Raw genomic sequence first — 21215 nt, 5'->3', positions numbered from 1 at the left:
ACTCAACCTGTATTACCAAGTAATAAGCGATATATCTATATATCTATATATATCTCCATTCATATAGAAAAAGAGAGAGAGGTGGGTGTGGATGTATGCATTTGTGTGTATATATTATATATGTATATAAAATCCAGATAAGGGACAGTCAACTTTTATTACCAATTAATAAGTTATATACACCCACACACACACACACACACATATATATCCATATTCATATCCATATCCATACATATCAAAAGAGAGTGAGGGAGGTGGTTGTGGATGTATGCATTTCCACATATATATTATATATGCATATATATTGGCTTGCAAAAATCCAGATAAGGGACACTCAACCTATATTACCAAGTAATAAGCGATATATATATCTCCGTACATATACTCACTCTCTCTCTCTCTCTCTCTCTCTCTCTCTATATATATATATATTGAGAGAGGTGTATTTTATATTACATGGTTTATTGCATGCATATATATGCATATATATGTGTGTGTATATACACACAGACGAAATTGGAAATTCTTTGCATTAGTGGTTGAAAAACTGACAACTTTACTTTCTGGTGTTTTGCCATACACAAACATTCAGGGCAGGAAATTGCTAAAATTATATATATTAAATTATCTTCAGGCTAGGTGTTTAAGATGTCTAGGAAACAAAAATTAATTTCGTGTTTAGACTTGGGTCCTATCTCCGAAATATCTCGGTATGTATTTGTGAAATATGAAAAATACGGAAAATTCCTGGTCCCGAACATTTCAGATAAGGGAGACTCAGCCTGTAAATAGTAATGATGAGGAGGAGGAGGAGGATGAGGAGGAGGATGAGGATGCCTGTACTGATAAGGAGTTGGAATAGATGAAACTTTGAGATCCTCTTCCAATAGGAGTAGTAATAGATCGTTATCGTCATCGCCATTAATAGCTCTTCAAGATTTAATTTATTGTCCTTTTCAAATAATCCAAGTTGGTTGTCATCGTCTCATCTTGTGGCGGGGAGTTCCATAGATTAACTTCTTTTTTTTTGGTTTATCTTGAATTTTCCTCCTTTCATCCTAGTGGATGCCTATATTTTGACAGACGTGGATAACAAAACCTCGTGATACTAGGATCCTACTATATATTCAAATGCTCCTGATAGAAAGACGGCTCCTTGAATGCAAGGAGGTTTGTGCAGTGGTCTCATTAGCAGTGAATTTGATGACAGTGAGATTTAATATAATACGAAATGAATGATGCCATTTAACGATAGTGTTGGTAATTTAGTTATTATTATTTATTATTATTATTTACTTTGCTTCTATACCGCTGTATCTCAAGCCCGAAGGCGACTCATGGCGGTTCACAAACAGTAAAAACAGTAGAAACAGCAGTGGTTCCATACAACATATAACAATTGACTTAACACATTATCCATAAATTACCAATAAGCAATTACAATGCACAATTATTACGAAAAACAACCGTACCCAATCTTCTCATCATCCAAGCGTAGTCCAGGTTCGTCGTCCATTGTTCCATTCCTATGTTCCATTACCAGATTGCACTAAATTACTCAAACGCCTGCACAAACAGCCAGGTCTTCACCTTTTTGCGGAATACCATTAGAGATGGTGCTAGTCTAATGTCCGTAGGAAGGGCGTTCCACAGCCGAGGAGCCACCACCGAGAAGGCCCTATCTCTCGTCCCCACCAGCCGAGCTTGAGAAGCAGGCGGGATCGAGAGCAGAGTCTCCCCGGAAGATCTCAAAGTCCTGGTGGGTTCATAGGCGGAGATGCGGTCGGATAGGTATCTTGGGCCGGAACCGTTTAGGGCTTTAAAGGCCAACGCCAGCACTTTGAATTCATCCCGGTAGCAGATCGGTAGCCAGTGGAGTTGGCGCAACAGGGGGGTTGTATGCTCCCTGCGCTCCGCTCCTGTTAAAATCATGGCTGCCGAGCGTTGGACTAGTTGGAGCTTCCGAGCTGTCTTCAAGGGCAACCCCACGTAGAGAGCGTTGCAGTAGTCTAAACGGGATGTAACCAGAGCGTGGACTACTGTGGCCAAGTCAGACTTCCCAAGGTACGGGCGCAGCTGGCGCACAAGCTTTAGTTGGCACTTGATACTGTGAACCGGCTGCATGGTGTGCTTATTTACTTTTAAGTGTCTGTGGAAAACGCCGGCTCTTTGGCTTAGAAATTGAGATGAGTACCACCTACCAAAGTCGGACACAACTAGACTTGACGTCAAGGGGAAACCTTTACTTTTAGTACTACTTGAGATTTCCTACAGGTTTGGACCATTTGGTGCATAGGACTGATTGGCTCCTTCCTGTGCAGCCCTTCGCAATTTTATCCCTTTTGGGAAGAGTTTTGCACCCTGTCAATGGGGAATAAATGCACCAGCTTCTGACTTTTCAGGTTTGAGTGTCGTTTGGGCAAAGCGTTGTTGCCTTCCCCGCAGGTTGTTCACGCAGGAGCAGATGAGGACTCCTAATGGAGCATAATTGGGCCCTCCCTGGCCCAAAGGAGAACAGGATTACAACGTGTTCTAAAGGTTTTAAAGGAAGCAATATTACTGTACTATTTGCTTCTGTGCTGGAAAGTTGAAGGATAGTATTGCTAGGTTGTTGTGTGAATTTTCTGGGCCATGTTCCAGAAGCATTCTCTCCTGACGTTTCGCCTACATCTATGGCAGGCATCCTCAGAGGTTGTGAGGTCTGTTGGAAACTAGGAAAATTGTGGAATGTCAACGAATCACCTCCCAACAGGGAACTCCAGACAAGAAACAGTCGGGGACAGCTAATCACATCTCAACAAAGGATTCTCCCAGGCAGTAATAAGCCAGATCTTGAAACTGCTAGGCCATTAAATGCTAATCAAGGTGGCCAATTGAGACATTGACACCTACCTCCAACAGGCAAGAGTTCTTTCTCCCACCCAGGACATTATTCCACAGATATATGAGGGTTGAATGAAAAGTAATGCCTCCACCTTTGTAACTCCTCAACAGATGGAGAGGAGAGTCTACTGAACAAGCCAGTACTGGTATGCGGCAGGTACTGGCTTGTTCAGTAGACTCTCCTCTACAGTTCCATTTTGGAGGGTTGAATGAGAAGTAATACCTCCACCTTTGTAAATCCTCAACAGATGGCAGTACTAGTATGCGGCCGGTACTGGCTTGTTCAGTAGACTCTCCTCTGCAGTTCCATTTTGAATGAAGAGTAATGCCTCCACCTTCATAACTCCTCAACAGATGGCAGTACTGGTATGTGGCAGGTACTGGCTTGTTCAGTAGACTCTCCTCTACAGTTCCATTTTGGAGGGTTGAATGAAAAGTAATGCCTCCACCTTTGTAACTCCTCAACAGATGGCAGTGCTGATATGCGGCAGGTACTGGCTTGTTTAGTAGACTCTCCTCTACAGTTCCATTTTGGAAGAGTTGAATGAAAAGTAATACCTCTACCTTCGTAACTCCTCAACAGATGGCAGTACTGGTATGCGGCAGGTACTGGCTTGTTCAGTAGACTCTCCTCTTCAGTTTCCATTTTGGAGAGTTGAATGAAAAGTAATGTCTCCACCTTTGTAACTCTTCAGCAGATTGCAGTACTAGTATGTGGCAGGTACTGGCTTGTTCAGTAAACTCTCCTCTACATTTCCATTTTGGAAATGTAGAGGAGAGTCTACCAAACAAGCCAGTACCTGCTGCATACCAGTACTGCCATCTGTTGAGGAGTTACAAAGGTGGAGGCATTACTTTTCATTCAAGCCTCGTATAAACCTCATTTTCCTAGTTTCCAACAGACCTCACAACCTCTGAGGATTCTTGCCATAGATGCAGGCGAAATGTCAGGAGGGAATGCTTCTGGAACATGGGCCATACAGCTTGGGAAACTCACAACAACCCATGAAAGCCTTCGACAATAAATAGTATTGGTTCACATGAATTCTTTGCTCTGATTTAGCAACTTGGTTTGCATGACCATTAAGTCTTGCAAAGCAGAATGGGGTTGGGCTAGATGGCCTTTGGAAGCCTTTGGGAGTCCCAGTTTATGATTGTGTGACTGATTGCGCCCTCCCTCCCTCCCGACCACGCCACGGCATGTCTCTTGCGGGCGCATTTCTGCCACACCCCCTTGGCCTCTGCAGCAATGCGCCGCCGAACATATCAGATCTTAAGTTTTACAAGCTGCAAGGCTTTCCTTCCGCTAATCCTTCGCCTTTTCCTTCCTGGAGTTTCTCTTATGCCTTTCTCTGCACTTTTGGGCTCGGATGCACTGAAGGCGTTGCAAACAATGATGGACAGAGAGCAAACTTTGCTCCATTTTAGCCCCACCGCACTCGAGCCATCTTCTCCATGTCTTCAGATATTTATTAAGATGGCTGTAGGCCACTTTTAAGTCTTCTCCAGGCTGAATATACATAGAAATCATAGAATTAGAAGAAACCCCCTCTAGAGGTCATCTAGTCCAACCCTTTTCCATGCAAGAACACAATCAAACCCCTCTCAACAGATGGCCAGACTTCTTAAATCTTCTCCAGGTTAAATATACATAGAAATCATAGAATTAGAAGGGATCCTACTAGAGGTCATCTAGTCCAACCCTTTCCCATGCAAGAACATGATCAAACCCCTCTCAACAGATGGCCAGACCTCTTTAGTCTTCTCCAGGTTAAATATACATAGGAATCATAGAATTAGAAGAAACCCCCACTAGAGGTCATCTAGTCCAACCCTTTCCCATGCAAGAATGCAATCAAACCCCTCTCAACAGATGGCCAGACCTCTTTAGTCTTCTCCAGGTTAAATATACATAGACATCATAGAATTCCATAGCATTGCTCTCATGCTGTCCCTTCCCATGCAAGAACACAATCAAACCCCTCTCAACAGATGGCCAGACCTCTTAAGTCTTCTCCAGGTTAAATATACATAGAAATAATATAATTAGAAGGGATCCTCCTAGAGGTCATCTAATCCCACCCTTTCCCATGCAGGAACACAATCAAAGCCCTCTCAACAGATGGCCAGACATCTTAAGTCTTCTCCAGGTTAAATAGAAATAATATAATTAGAAGAAACCCCCACTAGAGGTCATCTAGTCCAACCCTTTCCCATGCAAGAACATGATCAAAGCCCTCTCAACAGATTGCCAGACCTCTTTAGTCTTCTCCAGGTTAAATATACATAGACATCATAGAATTCCATAGCATTGCTCTCATGCTGTCCCTTCCCATGCAAGAACACAATCAAAGCCCTCTCAACAGATGGCCAGACCTCTTAAATCTTCTCCAGGTTAAATATACATAGAAATAATGTAGTTAGAAGGGACCCTCCTAGAGGTCATCTCGTCCAACTCTTTCCCATGCAAGAACACAATCAAAGCCCTCCCAACTGATGGCCAGACCTCTTTAGTCTTCTCCAGGTTAAATATACATAGAAATAATATAGTTAGAAGGGATCTCCCTAAAGGTCATCTAGTCCAACCCTTTCCCATGCAAGAACACAATCAAAGCCCTCTCAACAGATGGCCAGACCTCTTAAGTATAATTAGAAGGGATTCCCTAGAGGTCATCTAGTCCAACCCTTTCCCATGCAAGAACACAATCAAAGCCCTCTCAACAGATGGCCAGATCTCTTTAGCCTTCTCCAGGTTAAATATACATAGACATATAATTAGAAGGGATCCCCTAAAGGTCATCTAGTCCAGCCCTTTTCCATGCAAGAACACGATCAAAGCCCTCCTGACAGATGTCCAGACCTCTTTAGTCTTCTCCAAGTTAAATATACATAGACATCATAGAATTAGAAGGGATCCCCCTAAAGGTCATCTAGTTCAACCCTTTCCCATGCAGGAACACAATCAAAGCCCTCTCCACAGATGGCCAGACCTCTTTAGTCTTCTCCAGGTTAAATATACATAGACATCATAGAATTAGAAGGGGGCTGCTAGAGGTCATCTAATCCCACCCTTTCCCATTGCCCTCATGCTGTTGTTGTTCTTATGGTATACTATGCTGCTTGGGAGTGTGGTGGAGACTCCTTCTCTGAAGGTTTTCAAGCAGAGACCGGATGGCCATCTGTTGGGAGGGCTTTGATTGGATATATCTGCATGGCAGCTTGTGAATGTACTGGACGGCCCTTGGGAGTCCCTAGTGGAATATCGACTGTCTGGGAGTCTGGTAGAGTCTTCTTTTTTGGAGGTTTTGAAACACAGGCTGGATGGCCATCTGTTGGGAGGGCTTTGATTGGGTGTTTCTGCATGGCAAATCAGGGTTGGACTGGATGGCCTTTGAGAGTCCCTACTGGAATATGGATTGTCTGAGAGTCTGGTGAAGTCTCCTTCTCTAGAGGTTTTGAAACAGAGGATGGATGGCCATCTGTTAGGAGGGCTTTGATTGGGTGTTTCTGCATGGCAAATCAGGGTTGGACTGGATGGCCTTTGAGAGTCCCTACTGGAATATGGATTGTCTGAGAGTCTGGTGAAGTCTCCTTCTCTAGAGGTTTTGAAACAGAGGATGGATGGCCATCTGTTAGGAGGGCTTTGATTGGGTGTTTCTGCATGGCAAATCGGGGTTGGACTGGATGGCCTTTGAGAGTCCCTAGTGGAATATGGATTGTCTGAGAGTCTGGTGAAGTCTCCTTCTCTAGAGGTTTTGAAACAGAGGATGGATGGCCATCTGTTAGGAGGGCTTTGATTGGGTGTTTCTGCATGGCAAATCGGGGTTGGACTGGATGGCCTTTGAGAGTCCCTAGTGGAATATGGATTGTCTGAGAGTCTGGTGAAGTCTCCTTCTCTAGAGGTTTTGAAACAGAGGATGGATGGCCATCTGTTAGGAGGGCTTTGATTGGGTGTTTCTGCATGGCAAATCGGGGTTGGACTGGATGGCCTTTGGGAGTCCCTAGTGGAATATGGACTGTCTGGGAGTCTAGTGAAGTCTCCTTCTCTGGAGATTTTGAAGCAGAGGATGTCTCCTTCTCTGGACGCTTTTGGAAAAGTGACTGACGGATCAAGGTTGGACTAGATGACCTTTGGGGGACCCTTCCAAACTTCAGGATTGTGCTATTATTATTATTATTGACACAAAAACACAGTATGTCTCAGCAAATGAGATCTATATGCTGGATTTCGTATCAGAAAATGACAAGTCAAAATTTGAACACTTCCCAAGCGTCTAGGACTGTGTGATTTATTATTATTATTATTATATTATTATTATTATTATTATTATTATTATTATTATTATTATTTGAAACACAACAAGATGCGTCCACAGTAGACACTCTGCTGGCTGTTGTATTGGATCACACGTCGGACACTTCCCAAGGGTCTAGGATTGTGTGATGTAACGGCGAATAATGTGTGCAGATCCCAGTAAGGTGGCCTTCTGAAGCTGGCAGATGGTAATTTTGTCAGCGCCGATTGTGTTTAAGTGCAGGCCAAGGTCTTGAGGCACTGCACCCAGTGTGCCGATCACCACTGGGACCACCTTTCCTGATTTGTGCCAGAGTCAAATGAGATGCATATGCTGGATTTCGTATCACAAAACCACAAGTCACAAGTCGAACACTTCCCAAGTGTCTTGGACTGTGTGATATATCATAATCATCATCATTATCATTATTATCACTAGCCGTCCCCTGCCACGTGTTGCTGTGGCCCACATGGGGGTTCTGTGTGGGAGGTTTGGCCCAGTTCTATCGTTGGTGGGATTCAGAATGCACTGTGATTGTAGGGGAACTATAAATCCCAGCAACTAAAACTCCCAAATGTCAAGATTCTATTTTCCCCAAACTCCACCAGTGTTCACATCTGGGCATATTGAGTATTCCTGCCAAGTTTGGTCCAGACCCATCATTGTTTGAGTCCACAGTGCTCTCTGGATGTAGGTGAACTACAACTCCAAAACTCAAGGTCAATGCCCACCAAACCCTTCCAGTATTTTCTGTCGGTCATGGGAGAACTGTGTGCCAAGTTTGGTTCAATTCCATCGTTGGTGGGATGGAATGTTCTTTGATTGTAGGTGAACTATAAATCCCAGCAACTACAACTCCCAAGTGACAAAATCAAATTTTTTTGAGTGAAGGACATACATTGGGTTGTTAGGTGTCTTGTGTCCAAATTTGTTGTCAATTCGTCCAGTGGTATTTGAGCTCTGTTAATCCCACAAACGAACATTACATTTTTATTTATATAGATTACTAACTGTACTTGCCACACGTTGCTGTGGCCAGCCTTCCCCTTTTCTCTCCTTTCCCTCCTTCCTTCACTCCTTCCTTCCTTCCGAGCTTTCCTTCTCTTCTTCCTTCTGTATCTCTTTCCTTCCTTCTTTTTTCTTTCTCTTCTGTCTCTTTCTTCCTTCTCTTTCCGTCCCTCCCTCTTTCTCTACATCTTCCCCCTTCCTTCGCTCCCTCTTTCCTTCCTTCTTTCTCTTTTTTCTTTCCTTCTCTCCTTCCTTCCTTCTCTAACTTTCCTTCCTTCCCCCCTTTTCTTTCCCTCCCTCTTTCTCTCCTTGCTTCCTTCTCTACCTCTTTCCTTCTTTCTCTCTTTGCTTCCATTCTTTCCTTCTTTCTTTCTTTCCCTCCCTCTTTCTTTCTTTTTTCTCTCTCCTTTCCTCCCCTTTTCTTTCTTTTTCTGTATTGTCATTTAGTTTTTTGTGGCTTTTTAGCCCCTTCTGCTGTGTTTTTCAGTGTTTTTATGAGTGAAGGACATACATTGGATTGTTAGGTGTGTTGTGTCCAAATTTGGTGTCAATTTGCACAGTGGTTTTTGAGTTCTGTTAATCCCACAGACAAAAATTACATTCCAACAGACCTCACTACCTCTGAGGATGCTTGCTATAGATGCAGGTGAAACGTCAGGAGAGAATGCCTCTAGACCATGGCCATATAGCCCGAAAAAACCTACAACAACCCATTACATTTTTATGTATTTGCTACCGGGCTCAATTCAAAGTGCTGGCATTGGCCTATAAAGCCCTAAACGGTTCGGGCCCAAGCTACCTATCCGACTGTATCTCTGCCTATGAACCCACCAGGACTCTAAGATCTTCTGGGGAGGCCCTGCTCTCGATCCCGCCTGCATCACAAGCACGGCTGGCGGGGACAAGGGACAGGGCCTTCTCTGTGGTGGCTCCTCAGCTGTGGAGCGCCCTTCCCATGGACATTAGATCAGCTCCTACGTTAATGGTGTTTCGAAGAAAACTAAAAACCTGGCTGTTTGAACAGGCATTCGGATAAACTGCAACGAATACGACGAACATAGGAACGGAATTATAGACGACGAATTGGATTCTAGTTACGAGACGTTATGAGATGTGTTGTTATTGATGTGTCATTACTTTGTATACTATGCTCTTAATGGTTTTTAAATTGTATATTGTTATGATTGTCTTTTTGCTCTTGTTGTGAACTGCGTTGAGTCGCCTACGGGCTGAGAAACTGCGGTATACAAGCAAAGTAAATAAATAAATAAATTGTTGTTGTTGTTGTTGTTGCTGTTCCTCTCTTAAAAGAGACTCAAACACGATGCCATATGATGGCAAACCACTTCATTTCGGAGAATTATTTATTATTATTATTATTATTATTATTATTATTATTTACCTTACTTATATACCGCTGTTCTCAGCCCGAAGGCGACTCACAGCGGTTCACAACAAATACGAACAGCAAAAATTCAGTGCTACAGTATAGAAACATTAACAACCTAATACATTACACAGTTAATAAACAGTTACTACAATACTCATTCACTGTCGTCTCGTCATCAAAAACATGTTCCAGATTCGTCATCCATTGTTCCATTCCAGTGTTCATTAACCAATCATTGCACTAATTATTCAAACGCCTGCTCAAACAGCCAGGTCTTCACCTTTTTGCGGAATACCATTAGAGATGGTGCTAGTCTAGAGATGTCCGTAGGAAGGCCGTTCCACAGCCGAGGAGCCACCACCAAGAAGGCCCTATCTCTCGTCCCCGCCAGCCGAGCTTGAGAAGCAAGCGGGATCGAGAGCAGGATCTCCCCGGAAGATCTCAAAGTCCTGGTGGGTTCATAGGCAGAGATGCGGTCAGATAGGTAGCTTGGGCCGGAACCGTTTAGGGCTTTAAAGGCCAACGCCAGCACTTTGAATTCAGCCCGGTAGCAGATCGGTAGCCAGTGGAGATGGCGCAACAGAATTAGCCCTGGAAGAGTCCCTAAGAACTCACCAGCCAAGGGTCAAGAGACATTGCAGAAAAGGTTTGGGTTTCCAAAAACAACATCGAACCAAGACACCCTCCTCCTCCGCTTCCAGACGTCCCGTCCCTTTAAAACCCCAGACGCATCGGAATCCGGCATCCTATTCCCAATGGGAAAGCCTTCCCGAGGCTTTGGCTATGATTTCTTAGAGAAGGATCAGAAAAGAAGGGAGGTGTTTCCCTCCTGCGGATCTCCAGCCCTGTTTGTACAACAAGGAGCAATCGCCAATTATTTTGTCCGGGGCCAGCCAGGGAGCCTTGCGAAGACAAACAAACCGCAAGCCCGGTTTAGGAAGATGGTAGGCGCAGCCTTCCCCAAGGGAGAGCCCGGGCAGGAAGCAAAGCCTTTTCGGGGCCAGCTTTTTTAGAACCGGATGAGCCGGTGCTGTGTAAACAAGAGCGCCGAAACCAGCCCAGCGAGACCTGCTCTTGGTTAAAATAATGCCACAACCCCTTAATACCTTCATGTCGTGGTGACCCCCAACCATAACCGTATTTTCGTTGCTACTTCATAACTAATTTTGCAACTGTTATGAATCGTAATGTAAATATCTGATTTGCAGGATGGACTCTCATTCACTCGACCAAATTTGGCACAAATACCCAATACTGGTGGGGTTGGGGAGGAGGATTGATATTGTCATTTGGGAGTTGTAGTTTCTGCGATTTGTAGTTCACCTACAATCAAAAACCGTTCTGAACTCCACCAATGATTGAATTGAACCAAACCTGGCATACAGATCTCTCATGACCAACAGAAAGTACTGGAAATGTTTGGTGGACTTTGGCCTTGGTTTTTGGAGTTATAGTTCACCTACATCCAGACAGCATGGTGGACTCAAATAATAATGGATCTGGACCAAACTTGGCACAGATACTCAATATGCCCAAATATGAATATTGTTGAAGTTTGGGGAAAATAGTTCAACTACATCTAGAGAGCACTGTGGACTCAATCAAAGATGCATCTGGACCAAACTTGGCACAGATTCAAATGTGAACACTGGTGGAGTGTGGGGAAAATAGACCTTGACATTTGGGAGTTGTAGTTGCTGGGATTTATAGTTAACCCACAATCAAAGACCGTTCTGAACTCCACCAATGATTCAATTGTACCAAACCTGGCACACAGAACTCCCATGACCAACAGAAAGTACTGGAAGTGTTTCATGGGCTTTGGCCTTGGTTTTTGGAGTTGTAGTTCACCTACATCCAGACAGCACTGTGGACTCAAATAATGATGGATCTGGACCAAACTTGGCACGAAGACTCAATATGCCCAAATGTGAACACCGATGGAGTTTGGAGAAAATAGACCATGACATTTAAGAGTTGTAGTTGCTGGGATTTATAGTTCATCTACCATCAAAGAGCATTCTGAACTCCACCAACTATGTAGGGGCATTGACCTTGAGTTTTGGAGTTACACTTCACCTACATCTAGAGAGCAATGTGGACTCAAACAAAGATGCATCTGGACCAAACTTGGCACGGATTCAAATGTGAACACTAGTGGAGTGTGGGGAAAATAGTCCTTGACATTTGGGAGTTGTAGTTGCTGGGATTTATAGTTCACCTACAATCGAAGAGCATTCTGAACTCCACCAATGATTGAATTGAACCAAACCTGGCACACAGAACTCCCATGACCAACAGAAAACACTGGAAGTGTTTGCTGGGCTTTGGCCGTAGTATTTGGAGTTGTAGTTCACCTACATCCAGACAGCATTGTGGACTCAAATAATGATGGATCTGGGGCAATTGTCACCAAATTTGGACACAAGATACCTATTAACCCAAGGAGCGACTATCACTAAAAAAAATTGATTTTGTCATTTGGGATTTGTAGTTGCTGGGATTTATAGTTTACTTGTAATCAAAGAGCATTCTGAACTTCACCAGTGATGGAATTGAACCAAACATGGCACACAGGACTCCCATGACCAATAGAAAGTAATGGAAGTGTTTGGTGGGCTTTGGCCTTTGTTTTTGGAGTTGTAGTTCACCTACATCCAGACAGCACTGTGGACTCTAATAATGATGGATCTGGACCAAACTTGGCACGGATACTCAATATGCCAAAATGTGAATACTGTTGGGAGTTTGGGGAAAATAGACCTTGACATTTAGGAGTTGTAGTTGCTGGGATTTATAGTTCACCCACAATCAAAGATCATTCTAAACTCCACTAGCAATAGAATACAACCAAACTTGGTACACACAACTCCCATGACCAACAGAAAGCACTGGAAGTGTTTCGTGGGCTTTGGCCTTTGTTTTTGGAGTTGTAGTTCACCTACATCCAGACAGCACCGTGGACTCTAATAATGATGGATCTGGACCAAACTTGGCACGGATACTCAATATGCCAAAATGTGAATACTGTTGGAGTTTGGGGGAAAATAGACCTTGACATTTAAAGGTTGTAGTTGCTGGGATTTATAGTTCATCTACCATCAAAGAGCATTCTGAACTCCACCAACTATGTAGGGGCATTGACCTTGAGTTTTGGAGTTACACTTCACCTACATCTAGAGAGCAATGTGGACTCAAACAAAGATGCATCTGGACCAAACTTGGCACGGATTCAAATGTGAACACTAATGGAGTGTGGGGAAAATAGACCTTGACATTTGGGAGTTGTAGTTGCTGGGATTTATAGTTCACCTACAATCGAAGAGCATTCTGAACCGTACCAACGATGGAATTGAACCAAACTTGGCATGCAGAACTCCCATGACCAACAGAAAATACTGGAAGGATTTGGTGGGCATTGGCCTTGAGTTTTGGAGTTATAGTTCACATACATCTAGAGAGCAACGTGGACGCAAATGTGGATGCATCTGGACCAAACTTGCCACGGATTCAAATGTGAACACTAGTGGAGTGTGGGGAAAATAAACCTTGACCTTTGGGAGTTGTAGTTGCTGGGATTTATAGTTCACCTACAATCGAAGAGCATTCTGAACCGCACCAATGATAGAATTGAGTCAAACTTCCCACACAGAACCTCCATGATCAACAGAAAATACTATGTTTTCTGGTGGTCTTTGGTGACCCCTCTGATACCCCCTCGCCACCCCTCCAGGTGTCCCGACTCCCAGGGTGAGAAACACTGTTCTAGAGGCATTCCCTCCTGACATTTCGCCTGCATCTATGGCAAGCATCCTCACAGGTAGTGAGGTCTGTTGGAACTAGGAAAATTGGTTTATATATCTGTGGAATGACCAGGGTGAGACAAAGAACTCTTGTCTATTGGAGCTAGGTGTGGATGTTTCAACTGACCACCTTAATTAGCATTTGATGGCCTGGCAGTGCCTGGTGCAATCTTTTGTTGAGAGGTGATTAGAAGTCCTTGCTTGTTTCCTCTCTGTTGTTTTGCTGTTGTAATTTTAGAGTTTTTTCTAATACTGGTAGCCAGATTTTGTTCTGATTGTTTGCATTTTGGAGAAGTGATCAGTATAAGAATCAATAATATTAAGGATGGATACATGTCACATGGGTGGTGGGTGCACATAGAGATTACATGTATAAAAATATGAGTAACTAGCTGTCCCCTGCCAGGCATTGCTGTGGCCCAGTCTGTTGATCTGGAAAATAAAGTAAATAGAAAGTGTTGGTTTCTAATATATGTAATTTCTTTATGCTTCTGGGTAAAGAGTATTCCTTGCTGTTTCTTTGTCAGTGTTGATATGGAGAGTGTCTGGTTTGCTCACCCTTGAAGATGCAATATATCATTGTCCTTCTTGAAGGGTCCCTTTCAAACTTTGATACTATATCTGTGAGTGTGTGAATCATATCTATCTATCTATATCTATGGCTGGATGGCTCTTTGTCAGGAGGGCTTTGATTACGTTTTCTTGCCCTGATGAAGGGAGTTGGATTGGATGGCCTTAAGTGTTTTCTGTTGGTCATGGGGGTTCTGCATGGGAAGTTTGCCTCAATTCTGTCGTTGGTGGGGTTCTGCATGCTCTTTGATTGTAGTGAACTATAAATCCCAGTAACTACAACTCCCAAATGTCGAGGTCTATTTTCCCCAAACTCCATCTGTGTTCATATTTGGGCATATGGAATATTTGTGCCAAGTTTGGTCCAGATTCATCATTGTTTGAGTCCATAGTGCTCTCTGGATGTAGGTGAACTACAGCTCCCAAACTCAAGGTCAATGCCCACCAAACCCTTCCAGTATTTTCTGTTGGTCATGGGAGTTCTGTGTGTCAAGTTTGGTTCAATTCCATCGTTGATGGAGTTCAGAATGATCTTTGATTGTAGGTGAACTATAAATCCCAGCAACTACAACTCCCAAATGACAAAATCATAATTTTTTGAGTGATGGTCACTCCTTGAGTTGAGAGACGTTTTGTTGCCAAATTTGGTGTGATTTTGTTTATTGGTTCTTTTGTTTTTATATGTATAGATCATCAATTTCGTATTCCTAATTTTATTTCTAATTTTTGGCTATAATTAATCTTACAGCTGTCATCTTTTCTCTCTCCTCCTTGCAGAGTGTCTGAGATGGCGACTGTGCTGTCGAGGCGGCTGGGGAAGCGTTCCTTGCTGGGGGCCCGCATTTCGGCCCCCCCTTTGCTCGGGGACGGCGTGTTGGGAGCCCCCCAGGCAGTGCACCCCTTGCCATTGGACCACCACAACAAGGGATCCCCTCCGTTGCTTGGGTCGTACGACGAGAGCCACTTTGCGGAGGCCAAAGGACACGGAGATCCACACCAGAGCTGGCCGACGCTGCTTCCGAGCCAAAAGGTACGCAATGGATTTGCTTTAGGGCAGGCGTGGGCAAATTTTGGCCCTCCCTCCAGGTATTTTGGAAGGTCTTCTCACAAAAAGAGAGTCTTCAACCTCAGCAAGATGGAGTGGATGAGGGATTGGAGGACATCCAACCCCAAATTGGGAAAGAAGTCGTCCAGGAATACCTGGCCGCTCTTAATGAGTTCAAGTCCCCAGGGCCAGATCAACTACACCCAAGAGTACTGAAGGAACTAGCGGAAGTCATTTCGGAACCATTGGCAACCATCTTTGAGAGTTCTTGGAGAACGGGAGAAGTTCCAGCAGATTGGAGGAGGGCCAATGTGGTCCCAATCTTCAAGAAGGGAAAAAAGGACGACCCAAACAACTACCGTCCGGTCAGCCTCACGTCGATACCGGGCAAGATTCTGGAAAAGATTGTTAAGGAAGCGGTCTGCAAACACTTAGAAACAAATGCAGTCATCGCTAATAGTCAACATGGATTTCTCAAAAATAAGTCATGCCAGACTCATCTGATCTCTTTCTTCGATAGAGCTACAAGCTGGGTAGATGCGGGGAATGCCGTGGATGTAGCGTACCTGGATTTCAGTAAGGCCTTCGACAAGGTCCCCCATGACCTCCTGGCAAGGAAACTAGTCCAATGTGGGCTAGGCAAAACTACGGTGAGGTGGATCAGTCATTGGTTAAGTGGACGAACACAGAGAGTGCTCACTAATGCTTCCTCTTCATCTTGGAAAGAAGTGACGAGCGGAGTGCCACAAGCAGGGTTCCGTTCTGGGCCCGGTCCTGTTCAACATCTTTATTAATGACTTAGATGAAGGGTTGGAAGGCATGATCATCAAGTTTGCAGACGACACCAAATTAGGAGGGATAGCCAATAGTCCAGAGGACAGGAGCAGAATTCAAAACGATCTTGACAGATTAGAGAGATGGGCCAAAACTAAGAAAATGAAGTTCAACAGTGACAAATGCAAGATACTCCACTTTGGCAGAAAAAACGAAATGCAAAGATACAGAATGGGGGACGATGCCTGGCTCGAGAGCAGTACGTGTGAAAAAGATCTTGGAGTCCTCGTGGACAACAAGTTAAACATGAGCCAACAATGTGATGTGGCGGCAAAAAAAGCCAATGGGATTTTGGCCTGCATCAATAGGAGCATAGTGTCTAGATCTAAGGAAGTAATGCTACCCCTCTATTCTGCTTTGGTTAGACCACACCTGGAATATTGCGTCCAATTCTGGGCACCACAATTCAAGAGAGATATTGACAAGCTGGAATGTGTCCAGAGGAGTGCGACTAAAATGATCAAGGGTCTTGAGAACAAGCCCTATGAGGAGCGGCTAAAGGAGCTGGGCATGTTTAGCCTGAAGAAGAGAAGGCTGAGAGGAGATATGATAGCCATGTATAAATATGTGAGAGGAAGCCACAGGGAGGAGGGAGCAAGTTTGTCTTCTGCTTCCCTGGAGACTAGGACGCGGAACAATGGCTTCAAACTACAAGAGAGGAGATTCCATCTGAACATTAGGAAGAACTTCCTGACTGTGAGAGCCGTTCAGCAGTGGAACTCTCTGCCCCGGAGTGTGGTGGAGGCTCCTTCTTTGGAAGCTTTTAAGCAGAGGCTGGATGGCCATTTGTCAGGGGTGATTTGAATGTAATATTCCTGCTTCTTGGCAGAATGGGGTTGGACTGGATGGCCCATGAGGTCTCTTCCAACTCTTTGATTCTATGATTCTATGATTGTGTGTATTGATGCCCAAAATCTCGAAAACTCTTAATTTCCGGGATTCCATTGCATCGAGCCACGAGGTGCCAAACTGAATTAATTCTACAGTGCAGCTGCACCCTGAGTCCTTTGCGAGACAGATTGGCCTTCTTGAGGTATTCGTTCCACTTTCCGCAACCCGGCCAGGCGTATCTTTAGCTGGAGACGGCGGTCTGGAGTCCGAAACCGCTGACCCCGAAGCCCAGAATAACCTGCGGCTAAAAATATTTGGGAGCCCTAGCCAAATAAAAATAGCTCCTGGAAAGGATGGCCAAATTGAAAAGGGCCTCCTCTCTTCGCAAAGTTTCTTCTGAGAATCTCGTGGCCAGCGTTTCACTCCGAAATGTTTTTTGCTTGTCCATGAAATACTTTGAGCAGTTTTCCCCCGAATTATTTACTTGTCAGGAAATAATTCTGCATGGAAATAGAGCTGAATGGAAAATTTACACATTTTATTTTTTGGAACAAACTTTGTTTCCAAAAGTTACGTGTACTCTCACAGGAAGAACTTACTGACTGTGAGAGCTGTTCAGCAGTGGAACTCTCTGCTCTGGAGTGTGGTGGAGGCTCCTTCTATGGAGGCTTTTAAACAGAGGCTGGATGGCCATCTGTTGGGTGTGCTTAGAAATGGAGCTAAATCGAAAATTTATACATTTTATTTTTTGGAACAAACCTTGTTGTTTCCAAAAGTTAGGGTAATCTCACAGGAAGAACTTTCTGACTGTGAGAGCTGTTCAGCTGTGGAACTCTCTGCTCCGGAGTGTGGTGGAGGCTCCTCCTATGGAGGCTTTTAAACAGAGGCTGGATGGCCATCTGTTGGGTGTGCTTAGAAATGGAGCTGATTGGAAAATTTATACATTTTATTTTTTGGAACAAACCTTGTTTCCAAAAGTTAAGTGTAGTCTCACAGGAAGAACTTCCTGACTGTGAGAGCTGTTCAGCAGTGGAACTCTCTGCTCCGGAGTGTGGTCGAGGCTCCTTCTATGGAGGCTTTTAAACAGAGGCTGGATGGCCATCTGTTGGGTGTGCTTTGAATGCAATTTTCCTGATTCTTGGCAGAATGGGGTTGGACTGGATGACCCATGAGGTCTCTTCCAACTCTATGATTCTATGATTTTTTGTGTGTGTGCAAAAGAAATGCACATTATTTTTATTTTGCAAAAATTCTGTGCAAAATATTCTCCATTGTGGGTTGTTGTAGGTTTTTTGGGGCTATATGGCCAAGTTCTGGAGGCATTCTCTCCTGACATTTCGCCTGCATCTATGGCAAGCATCCTCAGAGGTAGTGAGGTCTGTTGGAACTAGGAAAAAGGGTTTATATATCTGTGGAATGACCAGGGTGGGACAAAGGACTCTTGTCTGCTGGAGCTAGGTGTGAATGTTTCAACTGACCACCTTGATTAGCATATAATGGCCTGGCAGTGCCTGGAGCAATTTTTGGTTGAGAGGTGATTAGATGTCCTTGTTTGTTTCCTCTCTGTAGTTGTGCTGTTGTGATTTTAGAGTTTTTTAATACTGGTAGCCAGATTTTGTTCATTTTCATGGTTTCCTCCTTTCTGTTGAGATTGTCCACATGCTTGTAGATTTCAATGGCTTCTCTGTGTAGTCTGACATGGTGGTTGTTCGAGTGGTCCAGCATTTCTGTGTTCTCAAATAATATGCTGTGTCCAGGCTGGTTCATCAGGTGCTCTGCTATGGCTGACTTCTCTGGTTGAAGTAGCCTGCAGTGCCTTTCATGTTCCTTGATTCGTGTTTGGGCGCTGCGACTATACAGAGAAGCCATTGAAATCCACAAGCATGTGGACAATTTCAACATATAACTAGTTTAGGTATTTGGAGAGAGATGGAGCGAGCAGACAATCCTAGATCCTTCGTAAAGTGCGATTAGGGACATGTTGCTTAGGGTTGCCTTATTCTGGGAAGGCACACTGGAACAACCACGTTTTCAGGCTCCTCTTAAAGACTGCCAAGGTTGGGGCATGTGTAATGTCCTTGGGGAGCGAGTTCCAGAGTCGAGGGGCCACCACCGAGAAGGCCCTGTCCCTCGTCCCCACCAATCGTGCTTGCGATGGAGGTGGGATCGTGAGTAGGGCCTCTCCAGATGAACGGAGAGATTGTGTGGCTTCGTACACAGAGATGCGGTCACGCAGGTAGGCGTGTCCCAAACTGTTTAGGGCAGTGGTTCTCAAACTTCCTAATGCCGCGACCCCTTAATACAGTTCCTCATGTTGTGGTGACCCCCAACCATAACCCTAACATTATGAATCGCCATGTAAATAATGATCTGCAGGATGTATTTTCATTTACTGGAGGAAAGTTGGCACAAATACCCGGTATGCCCAAATTTGAATACTGGTGGGGTTGGAGGGGGGATTGATTTTGTCATTTGGGAGTTGTAGTTGCTGGGATTTACAGTTAACCTGGAAACAAAGAGCATTCTGAATCCCACCAACAATGGAATTGAACCAAAGTTGGCACACAGAACTCCCATGATCAACAGAAAATACTGGAAGGGTTGGTGGGCATTGCCCTTGAGTCTGGGAGTTGTAGTTCGCCTACATCCAGAGAGCAGTGTAGGCTCAAACAATGATAGATCTGAACCAAACTTGACACGGATACTCAATATGCCCAAATGTGAACACTGATGGGGTTTGGGGAAAATAGGAGTACATTTGGGAGTAGTACTTGCTAGGATTTATAGTTCACCTACAATCAAGGAGCGTTCTGAACCCAAACAATGAATTGGGCCAAACTTCCCACACAGAACCCCCATGACCAACAGAAAATACTATGTTTTCTGATGGTCTTTGGCGACCCCTCTGACACCCTTTCGCGACCCCCCCCCCCCAGGGCTCCCGACCCCCAGGTTGAGAAACACTGGTTTAGGGCTTTGTAGGTAAGCACCTGCACCTTGAATTGGGACCGGAAAATGAATGGCAGTCAATGGAGCTCCTTAAACAGGAGGGTTGACCTCTCCCTGTAAGGAGCACAAGTTAACAACCTGGCCACCGCCCGATGAACCAGTTGAAATTTCCGGGCCGTTTTCAAGGGTAGCCCCACGTAGAGTGCATTACAGTAGTCCAATCTGGAGGTGACTAAGGCATGGACCACCCTAGCCAGATCCGCCTTCATGAGGTAATTGGGTTTTCTTGGAAATATTTTGTTCCTGGAAAGATCTGTTCTTGCTCTTGCCATCCTTTGAAGCTGAGAGAGTGTGACTTGCCCAGCAACACATAGTTGGACCCAAGTGAAGTGTGCTCCGTCGCTCTTTTCATTGCTCGGTTCAGCCTCTCTTTTCTTCCCCGGCGGTAACTAGAGTTCCCCCCTATAAATAGCCTCCAAGAATAACGAGGGCTCAGCCCAGATACAATTACGGGAACCAAAATAGACTTTGGGGCGTTAGGCAATGGCTCTCGATCCAATTAGGCTGTCACCGAGGGAGAAGTCCCCAGGCCAGTCGTGCAGAAGCAACGCAGTCACTGGCTCTGCTTGTCTGTGGGCATTAGCGTCCACTCTGGACCTTAGTCCAAACTTTCAGTGATCTCTCCAAGGAGGCATCTACACTGTAGAACCTACAAATCCCAAGACTCCATAACATATTCTCCCCTATGAACCATCAAGATTATTAAGATCGTCTGGAGAGGCCTTCTCTCGGTCCCACCGGCCTCGCAAACGCGTCTGGTGGGGACGAGGGACAGGGCCTTCTCGGTGGTGGCCCCTCGACTCTGGAACTCTCTCCCACTGGAGATCAGAACCACCCCTTCTATCCTGACATTCAGGAAACAGGTGAAGACGTGGTTATGGAGACAGGCATTCGATGAGTGAGCCAACACCCTAAGATATGGATGGAGGATGATGTATAATCATTTTTAATATGACAACTGACCATTGTAGTTATTGAATATATTTGCTGTTTCAATCATAGAATCATAGAATCAAAGAGTTGGAAGAGACCTCATGGGCCATCCAGTCCAACCCCATTCTGCCAAGAAGCAGGAATATTGCATTCAAATCCCCCCTGACAAATGGCCATCCAGCCTCTGCTTAAAAGCTTCCAAAGAAGGAGCCTCCACCACACTCCGGGGCAGAGAGTTCCACTGCTGAACGGCTCTCACAGTCAGGAAGTTCTTCCTCATGTTCAGATGGAATCTCCTCTCTTGTACTTTGAAGCCATTGCTCCGCGTCCTAATCTCCAAGGAAGCAGAAAACAAGCTTGCTCCCTCCTCCTCCCTGTGGCTTCCTCTCACATATTTATACATGGCCATCATATCTCCTCTCAGCCTTCTCTTCTTCAGGTTAAACATGCCCAGTTCCCTAAGCCGCTCCTCATAGGGCTTGTTCTCCAGACCCTTGATCATTTTAGTCGCCCTCCTCTGGACACATTCCAGCTTGTCAATATCTCTCTTGAATACACCACTGGTGTATTGTGTCCAAATGTGGTGTTAATTCGTCCAGAGGTTTTTGAGT

The 21215-nt window shown here is 44.7% G+C and overlaps 1 protein-coding gene across 1 annotated transcript in view; it reads left to right on the top strand.

The window, feature by feature from the left end:
* Positions 1-21215, top strand: part of ZNF395 (zinc finger protein 395) — a 63558-nt gene that overhangs the window by 5180 nt on the left and 37163 nt on the right. Inside the window, exon 2 of the mRNA XM_060754691.2 lies at positions 14730-14982. Within this exon, the coding sequence (XP_060610674.2) occupies positions 14740-14982 (243 nt within the window). The 5' untranslated portion in view covers positions 14730-14739. The remainder of the gene's footprint in view (positions 1-14729; positions 14983-21215) is intronic.

Source organism: Anolis sagrei, chromosome 1 (assembly GCF_037176765.1).
Source record: "Anolis sagrei isolate rAnoSag1 chromosome 1, rAnoSag1.mat, whole genome shotgun sequence".
In the NCBI taxonomy this organism is placed as follows: domain Eukaryota; kingdom Metazoa; phylum Chordata; class Lepidosauria; order Squamata; family Dactyloidae; genus Anolis; species Anolis sagrei.
This window is presented reverse-complemented; position numbering and strand designations above follow the sequence as displayed.